General features: G+C 34.4%; 1 protein-coding gene across 19 annotated transcripts in view; it reads left to right on the forward strand.

The window, feature by feature from the left end:
• DLGAP1 (DLG associated protein 1) overlaps positions 1 to 20,742 on the forward strand; it is a 1,106,389-nt gene that overhangs the window by 1,047,243 nt on the left and 38,404 nt on the right. For all 19 annotated transcript variants that reach the window (XM_074275757.1, XM_074275759.1, XM_074275733.1 and 16 more), the window contains one exon: positions 6,379 to 6,800. In XM_074275757.1, the coding sequence (XP_074131858.1) occupies positions 6,379 to 6,800 (422 nt within the window). The remainder of the gene's footprint in view (positions 1 to 6,378; positions 6,801 to 20,742) is intronic.

The raw sequence follows: 20,742 nt of genomic DNA on the forward strand, positions 1-20,742 counted from the left end.
TTTATCAGAAAGATTAATAATTTCTTGCCCACGTGTTGCTTCTTCCTCAAAAGAAAAGGACACACATGTAAGAATCAATGTTTCTCAGCCTTTACATGAAACTTCTCATAAACATTCTTCTCCTTCATCTTCTCAAAAGAGCTAAAAATTGCAGTATTTATTTGTCTGGTCAATGGCCTGAACAAGCCTTTCTTCAGCTTTTGTTAACACATTTTCTCAGGCAGGACTCCCCACTTCTAACAGCAAGCAACAAAGCTCCTAGAATTGGGGTAATTATATTAGGGAAGGCCTTGAAAGCAATTTGTTCTCCTCAAGCTCTGTGACTTTGATCTTCTGTTTCACCAACTTTTCTCTTTATGCTTTGGATGACTTTCTCCTTAACATTTTAAGCTTTGCATCATTCTAGATTTTTTGCCTTAGTTTTGGCACATTTCACATATCTTTGGACATTGACTGATTGTTCTTTCTTGGTGTTAATCTTGATCTACACATTCAATAGGTCTTCAGTGATGCTTTCTGATGGCTACCTGATTCTAAACAATTTTTGTCCCACTCAAGTTATTTAAACACTATTTAGATTGGTTAATATCTATAATAGGAATGATGCTACTTGTGGATGCAATGTTCTTTGATATTTGATTCTAAGTAGAATCATAAACTTTAAAGCTGAAAGGACTCTTAAAGGTCTTCTTTTCACTTTGCAGAAAAGGAAAAGATATTTAAAGACTCCTCCTTGGTCACAAAAGTCATTAGTTACAGGGCCAGGCCTAGAACCCAGATCTCTTTACTCAGTCTAGCTTTTGATAACCACCTAATTAATTTATCATCCAATGTGCCCTGAGAGGCAGTGCAACATGATGCTGGCTAATGGCTTTAATAAGAAAGAACATTTAGCAAATTGATTAATTGTGCTTTTAGTTATACCTTTATATTTCTTCATTAAGCCTTTCTACTTTCATCATAGGCAAGAAGACATGATTATAACTAAAATCAAATAATCTTAGAATCTTGGAATTGGATATAATCTAATTAAACCCTCTGTTTGAAGTTCAATATACACTGACCCCAAAAGCAAGTTTAGGATCTGGAGAGATTGAATCAACAAGGCAGCTAATTTTAAAACCCCAAACAAACAATGTTATACAAAATATACTCAGCAAGAATATACATTGACAGCTGTAGCTCTCCAGGTTTCCTCCCAGAAGAACACACCACACCCAATTTTTAACTTGCATAGGAATAATAACACTATGAGGTCCAAAGAGTTATATTTCCTTTTCAATAGCAGTTTATATAAGATTTATCAAAAAGCAGGCTTTAATGCATTTAGTTTATCCTCATTCTAGGCCTTTCTGCTTAAGGGATGCATAAGTACTTTTTTCTCCTTAATCAGGGTTTGTCCAGGGTTACAAGGCTAAGTATCTGAGGCTGTGTTTGAATTCGGGTCCTCCTACTTTCGAGGCTGATGTGCTATCCACTGTACTATCTAGATTCTCATACATATGTTCCTTAAATCATTAATGCAGCTTAGTCAACCCTTTTAGGGTCGAAAGCCCAGGGAAAATAAATATAGAGGATACCTTCTCATTTTACAGATGAAAAATCTGAGAGTCAAGAGAGGGGGAGGTAATTAGAATTAGAATTCAAGTGTTTTAATCTCTTTATTACGCCACATTTCTCTGAATTTGTGGCAAATAATTATACAAGGTATATTGATCAGAGAAGAATTTTGATCAATTTGATTTCCATAATGAATTTGTTAAGATCATAGAGTGACCCTTTGTTTGAAAGCCTCAGGATGGCACTCAGTGCTTAGTGCAGTGCCTGACAGCATAGTAGGTATTTAATATTGATTGGCACCTCCTTATGGAATGTGAATAGAATGGCCATATGGGTTTGGCTACAGAGATTAGGGCTATTGCTTATAGTAAAGGCAGCTAGATGGCACAGTGGATAGGGCACCAGGTCTACAATCAGGGAAACCTGAGTTCAAATCCCAACTTCAGAAATTAGCTGTATGATTCTGGATAAGTCACTTAACTCTTGTTTGCCTCATCTATAAAATGAATTGGAGAAGGAAATGGCAAACTACTCCATTATTTTTTGCTAAGAAAACCCCCAATGGGGGTCACAACAAGTTGGAAAAGACTGAAAAACAATTGAACAATAGCACTTATGTTAAGCTGACAGAATCAATAATCCCTCCTTATGGTCTGTGACTTTAGGGTGCCATTGGTGAGTCTTAAAGACAACTCCAACAGCCACAGCAGCAGAAACAGCTTCAGGAGCTCTCAACCCAGAGATAGTACGGGGACTGGAAAACTGGTCAAAAAGAGATTACAGGGTGTCCTTTGCTGGCACTGAATGTGTTGGAGTTCAAGGGGAACCCCCAAAATGTTGGGGGTTCCAGACTAGTATTGAGAGGTGTCTCAAAAGAATTTGCAGGCTTAGACCCATCTCCAAGTCAAGGGGATTTATTTTATTATAATTTTTATTTTTTTATTATAATTTATTATAATTGTGGTGCCAATTAAAGCAGGCTAAATTCCAAAAGAAGTAAGCAAAGAGCTAAGAGCAAGAAGGTAAATTTATAGGGAAAAATAAGAGAAATCAGGTGCTTCACGTCACTTATAGACTCATTTTATGGTTTAGAGTGGAGTTGAGGAATGATCTGGTTCTGACTTTATGGGCAGGTGGAGTACCCATGATGCTCTAAGCAGAGCTGGGGAGGGGAGGAGAAGAGGAGCCTTCTGTAGGTATAAAAGTAGCAGCCACCCAATTTTGTTCTGAGCCTGCATTAACTTTAAACACCTCATTATTGCTCAGCAGTCTTGGGAACCCTGTTATCACTGACCAATAGGCTGTGACTCTGAAAGGGATGTGAATGATCCTGAAGAAAAGAAAGGTTTTACAAGTTATTGGCCCATAACAACTCCAATTTTAGTTACTAAAGATGGAAGTAGGAACTAAAGGGTTATTTGCTTATTGACCTTTTTAAAAAATAATCCTATTCCTTAGCATAGTGCCTGGCATATAGTAAGCCCTTAATAAATGCTAGTTGACTGACAGACTTGCTGCTTATGACTTCCAATAGGTATTTCAGTATGTTTGTATTTTCTATGGGATAAAAGCAAATCTATCCTGTATTCACTAGCTGTATTATGCCTTGAGTTCTTATGTGAGAATTAAGAACCCCTTATGCTCATGTTTGGGGATATCAGTATATAAGTTTTTTTATAAGTATATGAGAACATTTTCCTGGAGCAACTCTGTGTCATAGGATCATATGATTTAAACTTGGAGGAGAATCCAGAAATCCTCAACTCTAGGTCCTGGATTCTCCTCCAAGCTTAAATCATCTGATCTTATGACACTGGACAAGGTATGACTATATAGAATGTAGATCTTTATCATCATGAAACTTGCCAATTAATCAAAAAGATGACAGAGAATAGAAGAGAACTAAATGTACGTGGCTCTAAATAGCAAATTTCAAATGAGTGGTAGAGACAGTAAGTGCTTCAAGAGATTCAAGAAATGAAAGATAGCTTCTATCTGGGAAGTATAAGAAAGGATAATTCGAATAGGTATGTTTGGACTGGGCCTCAAAAGGTCTGGAGAACTTAGACAAAAGGAGTATTAAGAGCAAGCCCTGAAAAAGATTTGATCCCAGAAAGGAAGTGAAAGTTAACTTCCACAATGGCTCCAATAATCAGGTTAGTAGGAAGGAAAGTATTCATTTTAGATATCAGGATCTACTTTTTTTTTTTTTTTTTTTCCTGAACTACACAGTCCATACTCTTCACTTCTTATTTAAAGTCAGAAGGAAGAATCGTTAAACTGCCTCCACCTACAGATCCTAGGCTCAACCCCGTTTAAGAATTGACTTTTGCCCTCCCAGGAAGTCTATAAAGACTCATTGGATAAAGACAACCAATGATGCCTCAGTTATCAAGGTCCTCTTTTGGACTTATTGCATATTTAGGACTGAGTTAGGGTCTATGGAAAACACAAAAAAGTCAAGATTTTGATCACTGCCCAATAGATACAATTCAGTTGATGTTTACATTTATATTCCAATTACATCTACAATACATTGCCTCATCATTTTGGTTGAAGAAAGGAAGAAGGAAAAGTAGAGAATAGTAAAGCATAAAATTCACTGTGCTCCTAAATAGAGTCCGGAAGAGACCTGGTAGATCCCATGTAGTAGAAAGTCTGGCAAAATGGGCTGTTATGAAGAACTTACTATGGGCTACCCATTTTTTTCAGCCCTTAGGAAATTGTTAAGTTCAGACAGTACAGTGCAATAGGGAAAACCACTAGATTTTTGAATCAAATGATCAAGCAATTTAAGCTCTCTTGGACTCTCAATTTCCAGATCTATGCAATAGAAGTAAGACTTATTGAATTATCTCAACAACATTGTGAGGGAAACACTTGATAAATGAGTTATTATTAAGGTACTGTACAATGCTTCCTTTGACCCTTATAATCCTGTATTCTCTGGTTCAAAATAATTTAGTGGAGGAGGATCATGTTGATTGAAGGTTGAAGCAATAAGCCAGAGTTCTCAAAGCATTTACAAAATATCCCTATACCAAAATCAATAACATTCCTTCTTTAGATTCCAGGTCAGTGTCAAAATAGGTATGACATGAAGGTGAAGAAAGTTGACATTTGCCCCTAAAAATAGAAGGATTGAGTCATATGATAGAAAGAGATTTGACTAAGCCTTAGAAGATATGAATTGTAAACTTGGCTCCATCACTCATTAGGATATTTTTGGGCTAATCCCTTAGTCTCTTTTAGCCTCAGTTTCCTCATCTGTAAAGTGCAAGGAAATAACAGATGCCTTGTCTACATAGGCAGTTACTGTGAAGATCAGCTGAAACAATGGTGCGAAAGTAATTTTAAGTGTAAATTATTCTATATTATTGTAAGTATAGAAGGTCATTAAAAATAAATTGGCCCAAGCAATTCTAAATAGCATAGTACCATGTCATAGATCTATTGTTAGAATCTTAAAAGTCATCTAGTCCAGTAGTTCTCAGATGTTTGTTCTCAGTATCTTTATGCTAATTAAAATTATTGGGGATCTGATTAAGGAGTTTTTGTTTACGTGGGTTATCACTCATTTGGAATGTGTAGATCTTCTGAAATGGTGTCAGAGACCTCCAGGATTCTCTGGATTACATTTTAAGAACCACTGACCTAGTTTAATTCCTTTATTTTTTAAATTTTTATTTAATTTTATTTTTCAGTTAATAGGCTTTTTCTTTTCTTCCTATATCACACACCTATTGGTAAAAAGATAATCTCTTAACAAATATGCATAGTCCAACAGAACAAATTTCTTTGTTGTCTATGTCCAAAAATAAGTTTGTTTTCTGCATCATAAACCCATTGCCTCTAGGTAGTATAGTTCATCATTGATCTTCTGGAATCATAATTGGTCTTTGCATTGATTAGCATTCCTAAGTCTTTCAAAATTTTTTGTCTTTATGATTTTCTTATTATATAAATTATTCTGATTCTGCTCACTTCACATAAAATCTGTTTATACACACCTTCCCAATTTTCTCTTAATCTATTCCTTTCATCAATCTTATTGTACAATAATTTTCCATTAAATTCATATGCTATAATGTGTTCAGCCCTTCTCAATTGGAGAGCCCTTACCACTTTCTTAGTTTCCAGTTCTTTCTCATTACAAAAAAGAACTACTATAAATATTTTTTTAATATATAAGTCATTTTCCTCTTTCTCTGATCTCTTTGGAATATACTTTGGGTGGGATATATTTGGGATATATCTCTTTGGGTGTTATTGGTAGGTCAAGTGGTAATACACAATTTAATGCCTTTTTGGATATCATTTCAAATCACTTTCCAGAATATGGCTACACTAATCCACAATTTTATAGTGCATTGATGTGCCTATTTTCCCACAGACCCTCCAATACCTGTCATTTCCTTCTTTTTTGGGTCATTTTTGCCATGTTGGTGGGTAGGGAAGGCCTTTATCTTATACAGAAGTGGAAACTGAGGTCCATAAAAGTTAAATAATTCCTTCAAAATCAACTTGTTCACGTTCAAGGTCACAAAGTTGATAAAATGTAATGGCTAGGAATCAAACCCAAGTTCTTTTCCTCCAAAAACCAGTGCCTGTTCCATTGTAACAGAATGTCTCCCCAAGATATGCTTTTGGAATGAGGGGCCACCATACTGTTTAAAAACAGGAGCACTTGCATTCTGTCATACAGGTGGGATAAGTTCTCCTATTGTTACCTCCACTAGGAGAGCTGGAAAATGGTTTTGCTCCTGGAAATACCCTACCCTCCAGCCCCCTAATCATTCTTTCCTCTATTTTCCTAAGCTTCCGCAGGTTCACTCGGTCTAACAGCGTGACAGCAGCAGTGCAGGCTGACCTGGACTTCCATGAGAACTTGGAAAACTCTCTGGAATCTATAGAGGACAATACCTGCCCAGGACCAATGTCCAGGCAGTTTTCCCGGGATGCCAGCACCTCCACAGTGAGCATTCAGGGGTCAGGAAACCACTACCATGCTTGTGCCGCAGATGAGGACTTCGACACAGATTTTGATCCTTCCATTTTGCCTCCACCTGATCCTTGGATTGACTCTATCACTGAAGATCCCCTGGAGGCTGTTCAGAGGTCAGTGTGTCACCGAGATGGTCACTGGTTTCTGAAGCTTCTTCAGGCTGAGAGAGACCGGATGGAAGGTTGGTGCCAGCAGATGGAGAGAGAAGAACGAGAAAATAACTTGCCTGAAGACAGTAAGTAGTGATCAAAATAATATTTTTAAAGTAAGAATAATTTTATTTTTGTATTTTTCTGCTTCTAATCTAAGCATTTATTTTTAATAAGTTTTTTATTTTTCAAAATGCATGCAAAGATAGTTTTCAACATTCACCTTTGCAAAGCCTTGTGCTCCAAATTTTTTTCCCTCCTTCCCCTAGACAAGAAGTAATCCAATATAGGTTAATGTGCAGTCTTTTCTAGATATATTTCCACATTTATCATGGTGATCAAAATAAAATTGATGAGCATTTGCACATCTATTAAGGTATTTGGGTTTTTTTTTTTAATCTCCTTGTTCCTTTGACTGCCAGATAACCTGCAAATTCTTTTGTTTTATACCTCCAAATGATAGCAAGTAGAAAAGCTATACAAATTCAGCTGAGAACTCAGTATAAACTGGTGTACACATAGAAAATGCTACTGGGAAGATGTAACACTTATCTCCAATCAAAATTTGTAACAGTTACTGATCTAGTGCCTGAAACTTATAATGAAGGAAGTCTGATGTTTCAGCAGTAGGTCCTTTTAACTGCAGGTGTTCCTATAGACTAATGTTCATACAAACAGTGCCACCAATTTTGTTTTTCTTTTGGCTATCAGGTGTTCCTAATCTTGCCTTTTCAACTAGTGGAAACTCTTTGAGCAAGTCACTCAATAAGTATTTAGTAAGCACCTACTATGTGCTAGGTACTGCTCTGGGCACTAGGAATATAAATATACAATGAATGAAACAATCCCTATTCACAAAGAGCATACATTTTTAAGTGAGAAGTTAGTAAGGATATATATATATATACATGTGTGTGTAGACCAAATAAATATATAGAGAGTAAAGACAAGTAAATATAATGTAATTGAATGTTTGGTTCATACTTCTCCCTTGTGATCTCTTTGGGGAAAAGCCAACCAGCCAAAATTAGCAAAATAACTATGTGATAATTTTGATTTTGTTTTCTAAATATATATATAAATATGTGTGTATACATGTATATATATATATATATATATATATGTATATGTCTGTATAAAATAAAGATCCCCCTCTCCTTCCCACTTACTGCCTTACCTCCATTAAGCTTCTGTCACAAATATACACAAGCAAGCAAAACAAATTCCCACATTAGGTATGACTGAAGAAAAGTCTTATTCTGTACTATGAGTCTATTATTTCGCTATCAGGAAGGGAATAGTGAGTAACCTGTTGTAGAATAATTTTTATAGAAATATAGTTTTATTACTTTCAAATTATATAGAATATATAGAATTAAGCTTACAAAGGACTAACCAGTAGCAGTCTTTGGGAATCCTGCTTTAATGAATTCAAGTATCATTTTATACACACAGAGAAGTCTTATTTGTACAGAAGTGGATGTTTCTAAAGAAGCTGAGGGAATGTGAAAAGTTTCATACCTAAAATAAACTTTCTCTTGCAAATTATTATTTTTTTTATTTTTTTTTTATTTAGAATTTTTTTCACAGTATATATGCATGAGTAATTTTTTTTATAATATTATCCCTTGTATTCATTTTTCCAAATTATTCCCCCCCTCCCTCCATTCCCTCTCCCTGATGACAGGCAATCCCATACATTTTATATGTGTTACAATAAAACCTAGATACAATATATGTGTGTAAATACCATTTTCTTTGCAAATTATTTTTAACATTATTAATTTGCTTAACAAACATTTCTTCAAAGAAAACATAAAAAGTACATTTCAGTTTAGCTCCTATAGGAATTTACACAAATTCTAAATTAATGGGATCTGATCAATAAGGTTTTACTGTATTTTTGATCAATGGTGGAATATTCCTAGTACATATTGGTCTGGTCAGCCATAGTAGGACACATTGCAACTTGACTCTAAAATAATAATGTCATTTTGATCCTCTTCAAGGAGAAAGAACAACAACCAGTCAGCTTAACCATTTGTCAAATGGTAGGTAGTTGACCTTTGAATAGCAAAAATGATAAACAATTTATATTCAGAAATGTCAATAATAGAAAAGATTAAAAATTTATCTAATATGAGGACAGGGGTTCCCAACTTATTTCAGTTTCCATATCTCTTAGCTTACACAAAACCTTCCCATACTCCCTAGTCAATATAAAAAGAAAGAAATCCTAGCATTTAGCATGAATATGCAAATAAGAAATAAACTAAAGAAACTTGTTTTACGTAAAGAAAACTTTATTTGGCACATGTTTTTAATATCATAAAGTTGTTAAATATTTACCAGAACACAATTATATAACTGAGACCCTCAATTCTATTTATTGTCAACTAATAGTTTTATTCTCAATTTAATTTTTGAAGGTGATATCCATATATCATGATCAGCCTCATTTATTTCTTCTTTTAGATTAGGTTAAAAACTGGACTGACAATTCTGATTCACAGAGATCAATTAAAGCCTGTAAGCATATTTTGGTAAGAATAGAATATAGTTCTCCAATGGTACATCGATAATTTTGCAACTTCACTGGATGGAAATCAATTTGGTATTTCAGGGTTGTTGTTTTTTTTTCTGGTTCAACTTTTAAAAAAATCTCATATTCAAATCTCATTCATATAGTTTTGATTTATAAAAATTATTTCTTTAGCTGTTTCAAATTTTTTATATCTATTATAACATTTCCTCCCATTCCTACTCTGCCCCTCTCTCCAATACAAAACTTTTTCCACAAACACTACTACTTTTGGAATAATTCATTAGATAATTCACTAAATATTCCTTGTGGTCCCGTGACTAATTTTTTTATACCCATTGGTAACCCTGGCATTATAGGACTTTTCCTATAATGAAGATGTGGTAAGGTTGCTTTCTAAATCTAATTTCAGATTCTACTATGCATTATTTGAGTACTCAGATGGATGGTGTTTCTTTGATTTACTTAATTTGGAGTAATAGCAAACTGTGGAATAGCAGTGATTCTCAATGCCAATTCCCTTCCCCCTTCCAGTGATTTTTTTTCCCATTTAAAATAATCTTTGAAAAATAATGGCTTAAGGTCTCAAACATTCCTTATTATATTCCATCTCTATACATAGGGCTTCCTCTATGCTTAGCTTTTTGTCATTTCAGCTATATGGAAACCTCCTTGCTGCTGAGTAGCTCATTTATTACACTCCTGGGCTGATTAAGGTATTCATAAATGGAATAGAGTAAATCTTTTGCAGCTCCATTCACCAACTAAGGATCAATGGGTAGAAAGACATCATTAAGAAGGAAGCTAATTGCTTCATGTTCTCCTTTCCCCTTTCTAGGAATACCCATCATCTGTTAAATTATTAGCAGACAGAGTGCCTAAGTAAAAGAGGCTGTTGTCTTTTGTGTTATGTTCCTAAAAGCTGGTGTGCCTGCCTTCCCATGCAGGATGGAGGACTGGCAGGCTGGCTGAATTTCTAAAGGAATTTAGTGAATTGGATGTAGAATTATCTCTATCTACCCTCCACCCCCACCCTCTCAACCCTTTTAGCCATGGCTCTCTCTAAGTTGCTACTTACTTAACTTAGGTAAAGTCACTTAGTTTCTCCTACTGTTACTTTATTTTTCTGACAACAGAAACTATTCTTATAAAACTAAATTGAATATGGGGCAGGTAGGTAGCACGATAGGGTGCCAGACTCAGCTTCTTGAGTTCAAATCTGGCCCCACGCTTACTAGTTGTGTGACTCGGAGCAAATCACTTCATGCTGCTTTTCTCAGTTTCCATATCTGGAAAGTGAGTGGAGAAGGAAATGGCAAATCACTACAGTATCTGTACCAAGAAAACCTCAAATGGGATAATGAAATCTCACCTTGATACAGGATTGCAACAATTGAGCAACAACAACAACAACAACAAAGAATTAAATGTCATTTTAGGATATAAGATTATTTTTTAATATTAGAAATAATAATTAATGTCTTAACGTTAATTACCATATTGATATACTTTTCTAATAAAGAAGATTAAAGTTGTTTCAAGTCTATATAACTGGGGGTATAAGATGGTCTATTAATTACTATCAAATAAATATTACTGTGAAACATATGGCTAATATCATTTTAAAATGCACATCAAAAATCCCCTTTTGATGAATTTAGTGATGCAGTGTGAGATGGAAAAAAACATTGGACAAGAGATCAGGTCTTCCAGTGGCTAATTTGTAACCATAAATAAGTTATCTAAACTCTTTGACCATTAATTTCCTCATCTGTAAACTGAAGGAGTTGGATTCAATGATCTCTAAAGTTCCTTCCAGCCTAAAATTTCCATGATTTAAGCATCAAGGGATAATGCATTCTGTTGTTGTTGTGGAATTTTTATATATCTAGCTTTGTTTGAAGTAAGTGGATCATCCTTTGGGGGTTTTGAAATATTTTTGTTATTCAGATTTTTTGCTGTGGTAGTAATTCCTATAATGGGAATAAAAATACACTGTACTTCATGCTCAAAGTTGATGCCACTTATCCCACCTTCTAGCCTTTAATAAGACATGCTTTGATGCTTTCCCCCCCTAGTAACAGTAATAAATTAACTCTAATCTCTATTTCTCTATTTCTATAATACCACAAGATCCTTCTCCCTCTTTGATCCCCACCCATTCCCAACAATGGCAGATGTTTATGATCTCCAAATAGATGAAGCTAAGGATTTAGTCAATGGCTCCAGCACAAAACTGGTTCACATATAGGGTAAACTTAAACCTATAATACATGGCACTAGCCTTGTGACCACAATTTTCCAAGTATAATTAGCCTTATATGTGTAGTACAGTTTTTAAAAAATCCCGAATTCAGTCAAGGTGAGGAAAGGATTTCTGAATTATATAGATTTTTAAAATTTATTTTATTTAACTTTAAATTTGAATTACTATTCTAATTCCAACTAAATACTATAGTATAGTGACTAGAAAGAGCTGTTATGAAGCTTAAGCGAATTTAAGTGCCGTTTGGTACACACTAGCTACCTCAGCAAGCCTGGCAAGTCACCTTCTCAGTGGTCCCATATCGTACTACAAATTGCAGAGCATATGTATACCTGCACTGGGCGAAAGAATTGCCTTGCCCAGGAGCTTCCTATACCAGTGAAATTAGAGAGCAAGAAAAAGAAAAAAAAATTCAAATTCTATGCTAATTTAATGTGTAAAAGTATATCCATAAAATCTGCTTTAAGGAAATGGCAAAATTCATTGCAACTAGTACTTCTCTACAAATGATACAAAATGCTGACATCCCTAAAAGCAATTCGATCTACAATTGTTTTTCCACAATGTGTTTATCATGCACTTTATTTATAAATTAACTAGTGGCTATTTCTTTTTCTTTTCTTTTCTTTTTTTTTTTTTTAATGAAAGCTTTTTATTTACAAAGCATATACATGGGTAATTTTTCCAACATTGACCCTTGCAAAACCTTTTTTTTTTTTTTTTAATTTTCCCCTCCTTCCCCCTTACTCCCTCCCGTAGCTGGCAGGTAGTCCAATACGTGTTAAATATGTCAAAATACATGTTAGATCCAATATATGTATACATTTTTACACAGTTATCTTATTGCACAAGAAAAATCAGATCAAGAAGGAAGAAAAAGAAAAACAAAATGCAAGCAAATAACAACAGAAAAGTTGTGTTCCACACTCAGTTCCCATAGTCCTCTCTCTCTCTGGGTGTAGATGGCTCTCTTCCTTACTGAACAAGTGGAACTGGTTTGAATCATCTTGTTGAAGAGAGTCCTAGTGGCTATTTCTTAAGTAACATAATGCAATGAAAAGAACAATAGATTTTCTGATAAAGGACCTTGTTCAAATCCCAGCTTAGCTACCCCATACTATCTTTAAATCATTTCTGTACAATGGAATAGAAAATTTGCAGGGTTTGGAGTGAGAGGACTTGTCTCTATTATTTACACCATGAGCAAGTCACTTCATTCTCTGAGCCTTACTTTTCTCATTCTTAAAATAAAAGGGTTGAACTAAGATGACCTTTTGCAACATAACCAATCCTTCAGTTTCCTCATCTGTAAAAAATCAGAGTGGGATTAAAGAGTTTCTAAGGTCCCTTGCAGCTTTTACTGTGATTTTATAAGCTAACAATTACAGGTTTTAGGGGTTGCTGGTGATAAGACTTTACTGAAAGTACTTAAGCAGAAAATAGGTGAACCCCATGCCATTGACTATTCCTTCACTAGAGGAGAGATTGGATTAGATGAGTTTACTCTTAAAATTTCATTACTATCAAGTTCATAATAAAGAGGAAAATTTTAAGAGTTGTAAAGGATCTTAAACTCATCTAATTCAATCTCCCCATCAGACCAAGGAAGGACAGAAAAAGTGGATTGCATTAAAAAAAAAATGTAAATCTCTCACAGATATAATTTTTTTAAAGTACACATCAATGCTAACATGATTATACCAACAACAACTTCTTGTCTGTGTCCCCTTCTGATCAACCTTCTGTTCTCTTCTGTATTTTTTAATATGTTTCATTGATACCTTTTTTCTTCTTCTTGGTTTTGTTTATGTATTTGCATCACTATTCTTTCTTATCTTCCATAACACACTCCAGCTCCATTCTCTTCAATAAAAGATTTCATTTGTAAAAAAGAATAGGTATGCAAAAAATTTGTTATATTGGTCATGTTTTAATAAATCTTTCAATTCTTAAGATTCTATACTTTTAGGAAATGGGAGAGGGTCAAAGAAGGAAAATGAGATCAAATGAATAACAATCAAATTTTTAGAATCTAAAAAACAGATCCTTGGTAGAGATGCATCCTGAACTAGAGAAATATCAAATATTATATAATATTGTAGAGTATGGATAATTAAAAGGTAGAATGAAATGGGGAGGTTTTTTTTCTAACAGTTCCTATAACTCTATAAATATGTATACATATATTGTATTTAACATATACTTTAACATATTTAACATGTATGGGACCTGCCATCTAGAGGAGGGAGTGGAGGGAAGGAGGGGAAAAGTTGAAACAGAAGTTTTTGCAAGGGTCAATGTTGAAAAATTACCCATGCATATGTTTTGTATATAAAAAGCTATAATAAAAAAAGGGGAAAAATAGTTCCTATTTTCTTTGGTGGGAGTACTGGAACAAACAAGGCTAAATTGAGAAAGTCTGGGACTTTAATCTTCCAACTCAATCTTCATGCAGTCTGGAGGCAATCTAGTGGAAAAACTAGGAAATTTGCAAGATTTGGAGAGAGAAGACCTGGTTCTGCTACTTAAAACTTATCTTAATCTTGAGCAAATACTCCATTCTCTAGGTCTTAGTTTCTTCATTTGTAAATGAAGGAAATTGGAACAGATGTTTTCTGAGGCCCTTCAGAGCTCTGAACCTGTGATACTGTATTTTAAGTTAAGCACTGGCAAACTACTCTTGGAGTTTTGGGTATTACATGGTCACCACTAAGGCTCTGGGTAAAATTGGAAAGATATCTGTTATCTTCTCATGTCTCTTTCTGAACTTCCTTCCTACTTTCCACTTACTTTTCCCATAGCTCCTGGAAGCCCAATACCCTCATCTACGCTAGCTGTCCAGAGCCTCTATCTCACTCAGACATAAAATCTTATTTCAAGAGTTTTCCTCCTTCCTCCTATCCCTATCAAAATTCCCATTCCTTGAGTGCTACTGACTTCAGCCAAGCATTGATGTGCAGAAATTCACACTAATCAATGCAGCTAGCCTGGTGGCACAATAGAGTGCCAGGTCTACTTTCAGGAAGATCTGAGTTCAAATTCAGCCTCATTCACCTATTAGCTAAGTGACTCTGGGTACATCATTTAACCCTGTTAAATTCATCTGTAAAATGAGCTAGAAAAAGAACTATTAACCACTCCACTATCTTTACAAAGAAAATCACAAATAGAGTCACAAAGAGTTGGATATGACTAACAACAACAATAATTCACAATAAGATATAGAAAGGATTTTACCCTTTCCAGGGCATCATTTGACTTTTTACAAGTATTTAATAACTAAAATTAATTTAACTGGTACAAATGAAACTGTGGGGAGATATTTTTTCTTAGGGATGGTAAAGGAAGAAATGCCTCTGAACGGAGCCACAATTAGCAATTTTGGAACCTGGAGAAGCAATCAATCAATAAACATTTATTAAGTGAGCACTATGTGTCAAGCACTATCCTAGGCACTAGGGATATAAAAGCAAACATGAAAACATACTTGCCCTCAAGAAGCTATGGGCATGAGGTAGGAAGAAAAGACACAGTATATTCACATATAAATAGATAGAGAATACATGCAAAATACATGAAATTTTGAGGGAGGAAACACCAGCATCTGGGGGTGGAATCAGGAAAGGTTGTTTCATAATGAAAATAATTCTCAAGTTGTTGAGTAACTGATGGTTTGATAATAGAAAGAATCACTTTGGGAGGCTGGTGAGAACCTCAGGACATAAAAACATCACTGTGGAGGAGATTGTCTTTAGGTTGTTGGACAAGGCTAGATAAACATATACAACTCATCTGAGATAAAGCAAGGGTTAAGAGCTATTATTATCTGGTAGCTTCCTATTTTAACTAATAAGTGCTTGCTGATTAATTGATAGATTCTTTCTAACTTCTAGCTCAAGTTGTATCCAATTATTGAAGGAATACAAGTGTTGCTAGAATCTTTTCAATTTTAGGCAAGGCTCAGTTGCCCTATTCTGGTTGTAACTTTACTTAGTCTGCCAAATGGTAAAATATATGGAATCAAAAATTATACCCAAAGACATCCTACACTATGTCTCTACCTTTCTTAGCAAGCTCTGTTCCCTGCAACTTAGTAAAACCGTCATTCCTCAAAGAATCTGATTCCCTTCAGTCTGCTCATTATTCCCTGAATCAAGCTTCTGAGGACTGGAGGGAATGTTTCAACCCCTCTCTGTAGCCTGAGAGCTTTTGTCATACTCTTAATAAGTAATTATCCTGCCTCCACTTGAATATGGGTGTGGGTACATCTATGTACACACATATCTATAAATATATTTATCTTGTTTCTCACTATTTTCATCTCCTCTCCCCTCTTGGAGTATAAGCTCCTTGAGGGCAGGGACTCTTGTTTTTCTTTGTGTTTTGGGGATTACTTAGCACAGTGCCTGAAACATGATTAAGTGCTTAATAAATAATGAATGCTGGTTTTTGACTAATCTTCAGAGGCAGAGAATTAAATATTTATTTATTTGGAGTTCTCCCTTATATGAAACCTAAAACTGTCTCTCCCTAACTTCTACCCATTTATCCTAAGTAGAATAAGTTTTCTTCCAGATGACAGCCCTTCACAGGATAACAGCTTTTGCTTCCCACGAAATCCTCTCTTCTACAGGCTGATAAGTCCCAGTTCCTTCACCTTTTCCTGCTATATCAGTTTCAGGGCTGATCAACTTCCAGGTCTCCTTTCGTTAGATGAATTTATCAAATCTGTCCTAAAATGTAGTGAGGGGAACTAAAAATATTTGAGTTTGGCCTAATCAACACAAAGTACAGTGGGACTAGAACTTTTTTCCTTTTGTACCTAATGCTTTTCTTCCTTTCTTTTTTGTTTGTTATTCTTTTGTTTTTAATTCAAGCTTTTTATTTTCAAAACATATGCATGTATAATTTTTCAACATTGACCCTTGCAAATCCCTGTGTTCCAATTTTCCCTTACTTCCTCCCCCAGATGGCAAGTAATGCAATATATGTTAAACATGATAATATATATATATATATATATGTACATATATATATGTTAAATCCAATATATGTATATATATTTGTACAATCATTTTGATGCACCAGAAAAATCAGATCAAAAAGGAAAAAAAATGAGAGAAAATAAAATACAAGTATACAACTACAAAAAAAGTGAAAATGCTATGTTATGATCCACACAGTTCCCACAGGCCTCTCTCTGGGTGTAGATGGCTCTCTTCATTACAAGATCACCCAATGCTTTTCTTAGTGAAGCCTAAGAATCCTTTTGTTTTTTGACTGCCCTAGCAAATTATTAGCTCATTGCAGTCTTTTTCACATGAGCTGCTTTCTAACCATATATCCCCATCCTATGCTTGTGTAGCTGATTCTCAAATTCTTTTTATCCAAAGATGACTATTCTCTTTAAAAATTCTAAATATTATACTTTAGCTATTCTTTTAAATGATTCCACTCTACAAACATCTATTGAGGCTCTGCAATATATAAGGCATAGTGCTAGATGCCAGGGGTACAGAGCAATGAATGAAAGTAGTCTCTTCAAGAGCTTTTATTCTACTAGTAGGGAAACAAAGTGAACACAGATAAGTAAATATGAAATTAATTTAAAGCAGTTTCAATGGGGAAATGTGATGGGAAGGGACACTAACAATTGAAGAAATTATAAAAAGGTCTCACATATGAGATGGCACTTGAGACTTGAAGGGAGCTTGGTGTGCCAGGAGATAGAAGTGAGTAGAGAGAGCTTTCCATTCAAAGATGTGAAAACAAGAAGTGAACTGCCACATTCCAGGGAATGTGAACAGGTCCTATTTGTCTGTAACTTAGAGATATATACATATTCATCAAGGGAAAGTAGGTTGTAAGTCAGATCATGAAGAACTTTATGTACCCAAGAACAGAGTTCCTAAGTAGGTGTCTTTTGAATTTTCTACTATTGCATATTTTATCAGCAATTTTGTTTAGCAATTTTATGTGGCTATTAAAATTTCTGTTAATTATTCTTTGAAAATACTTGGTGGATTGGCTGGTATATATTTTCCCTATAAGCTTGTACCATATATTTTTATTCATTTTCTTTAGGCACTTTACAACTGTATTGAGATCTTTCTAGTGAGAGATCTTGCTTTTAGATTCAATTAGTGTGAATGATAAATCCCCTCAAGTTGGCTCATTGTGTTCGAATGTGTGTCCTATTCGAAGTTATAATTATATAAAATGTGATCATTGATTCCAGCCTAATGGAAATGTGCAGGGCAATAATGTCAGAGGATTTGTTATCACTAATTGGGACTTAGCTGGAATGTTATTATGCAGTTGTATTTTCGTAATGTAGAGCTTTAAGATACAATCCTAATTATACCGTAATGTGCATATAGAATTATTCACTAGAGCTGGAATTCTTTTTTTTTTTTTTTTTAAGAAAGTGAAAAAATTATACTTCAATTTGCACTCATAGTTCATCAGTTCTCCCTCTGGAAATGGATAGCATTTTTCTCGTTGTGAGTCCTTTGGATTTGTCTTATATCATTGATCAGAGAAGTCAGGTCTTTCACAGGTGATCATCATCAACATTACTGCCACTGTGCACAATGATCTCTTGATTGTTCTAGCCTCACTTTGCATCAGTTCATATAGGTCTTACTACGTTTTTCTAACACCACCACCACCTTTGTCATTTCTTATTGCACAATAGTACTCCATCCACAACTCCTTCACTTATTCCCCAGTTAATGGACATCCCTCATTTTCTAAATTCTTTGCCATCACAAAACTAATCATAAATATTTTTGTACATATTAGTCCTTTTCCTTTTTCTTTGATCTCTTTGGAATACAAACCTAAATAATGGTATTGCTGGGTAAAATCGCAAAGGTCAAAGTATTATAGCCCTTTGGGCATAGTTCCAAATTGTTTTCTAGAATGGTTGGACCAGTTCACTGTAAAGCAGGGATTCTTAACCTAGAGTTCACAAATATCAGAAGGTCCATAAACTCAAAGAGGAAAAAAATTGCATCAATATTTTCACTAACCTCTAAAATGTGTCATTTCCTTCAATTATGAATGTAGACAACAAATCAATATTCTGAAAAGAGGCTTTACCAAGTTGACAGAGGGACTTCTGACATACAAAAAAGTTTAAGAACTCCTTGACTAAAAGCCAAATACATAAATAAAAGAACAAAGCAATTATATTTTTTAAGTTACAGTCTCTCCTCCATACTCTTATATTGTATCTGTATTCCCTTCTTGATAACAAAGATGTTCTGATAGTTAGGACCAGACCTGGAAGAACTTTTTCTTCTCTTTTCTTTTCTGTAACTCTTTAATTATTATGAAACATTATATCCCAGTAGTCTTTATGAATAATGACAATTATAATATTTGACATGTATATAGTCCTTTAAAATTTACAAAATCTTAAAATCATAACTTATTTAATCCTCACAAAAAATTTTTAAGGTAAAGACTATAAGTATCATTAGCCCTACCTTAAAAATGAGGAAATTAAAGGTGGGGAAAACTGAGTTGCTTCTGATCATTCAGGTAGCAAATATTAGAGACAGGACTTGAACCCACGTTTTCTTTTCCTTTTGGGAACAGGGTTAAGTGACTTGTCTAGGATCACACAGCCAGTAAGTGTCTGAGACCAGATTTCAGGGTTGGTTTTTATCCATTGTGCCTCCTAGTTGCCCCAAACTCATGTTTTTTTTTTGTTTTGTTTTGTTTTTTTGGTTTTTTTAATTGTACTAATGCAAAATAAGAAAAAAAAAAGATGGCAAAAGAAAAAAAAAGAAAGACAGAAAAGGAAAATTTAAAAATTAAAAAGACAAAACAGGACATTGTCATGTGCTCAGCAAAACATCAGGGAGGATTCAGAATATGTAAGAATAAATTTCCATTTCAAGAAAGCATATACAATAATAGAAGAAATTCTATTCATGAGTGTCCATCTTTGCTTTCTTGTAGGTTATTCTTTGTTCTTTGTTGTGTACTTTCTTTTTACTTTATTATTTTTCCCACTTTCATCCCTCCAATCTTCTCCCAGCAAGCCACAGTTAAGCAGAGATATATTTATATATACATATGTAGAGATATATACATACATACATATATATATACATTCATATCTACCCACAGACCCATACACATATACATACATATATGTATATATATATATTAAAAAATATATATATATATACACACACATACATAGAGCTGCATACATGCATATTTACATATATTCTGATACACACACACATATATATATGTTTACCCATATGTAAACACACAACTAAAACAATATTAATGTGGCTGACATATAATGTAGATTTCTCATGAACTTGTATTTTCTTGATTCTAAATCCAATACTTGAGCCATTATGCCAGATTCCTCAGGAATAAGTGAGAAGCCCATATTATTTTTTTTAAATAGTTTTTATTTACCAGATATGTGCATGGGTAATTTTACAACATTGATAATTGCCAAACCTTTTGTTCTAATTTTTCCCCTCCTTCCCCCTCCTAGATGGCTGGCTGACCAATACATGTTAAATATGTTAGAGTATAAATTAAATACAATATATGTACACATGTCCAAATAGTTGTTTTTCTGTACAAAAAGAATTGAACTTTGAAATAGTGTACAATTAGCCTGTGAAGGAAATAAAAAATGCAGGCAGACAAAATTAGAGGGATTGGGAATTCTATGTAGTGGTTCATAGTCATCTCCCAGAGTTCTTTCGCTGGGTGTAGTTGGTTCAGTTCATTACTGCTCTATTGGAACTAATTTGGTTCATCTCATTGTTGGAGATGGCCATGTCCATCAGAATTGATCATCATACAGTATCATTGTTGAAGTGTATAATGATCTCCTGGTTCTGCTCATTTCACTCAGCATCAGTTCATGTAAGTCTCTCCAAGCCTTTCTGAAATCATCCTGCTGGTCATTTCTTATAGAACAATAATATTCCATAATATTCATAGACCACAATTTATTCAGCCTTTCTCCAATTGATGGACATCCACTCAGTTTCCAGTTTCTGGCCACCACAAAGAGGGGAGAAGCCAATATTATTAGTGAAACTTTTTTCTGGTTTAATAAGCATATCTTGATTATCTATTTTTATTGTATTGCATCCTGGCATTTGGATGTATAAAATTATAAAGTGGAGAGGAGTAAAGAATAAAGAGAAAATCCCCCCTTTTGAAGAATGAT

Source organism: Sminthopsis crassicaudata, chromosome 1 (assembly GCF_048593235.1).
Source record: "Sminthopsis crassicaudata isolate SCR6 chromosome 1, ASM4859323v1, whole genome shotgun sequence".
Taxonomy (NCBI): domain Eukaryota; kingdom Metazoa; phylum Chordata; class Mammalia; order Dasyuromorphia; family Dasyuridae; genus Sminthopsis; species Sminthopsis crassicaudata.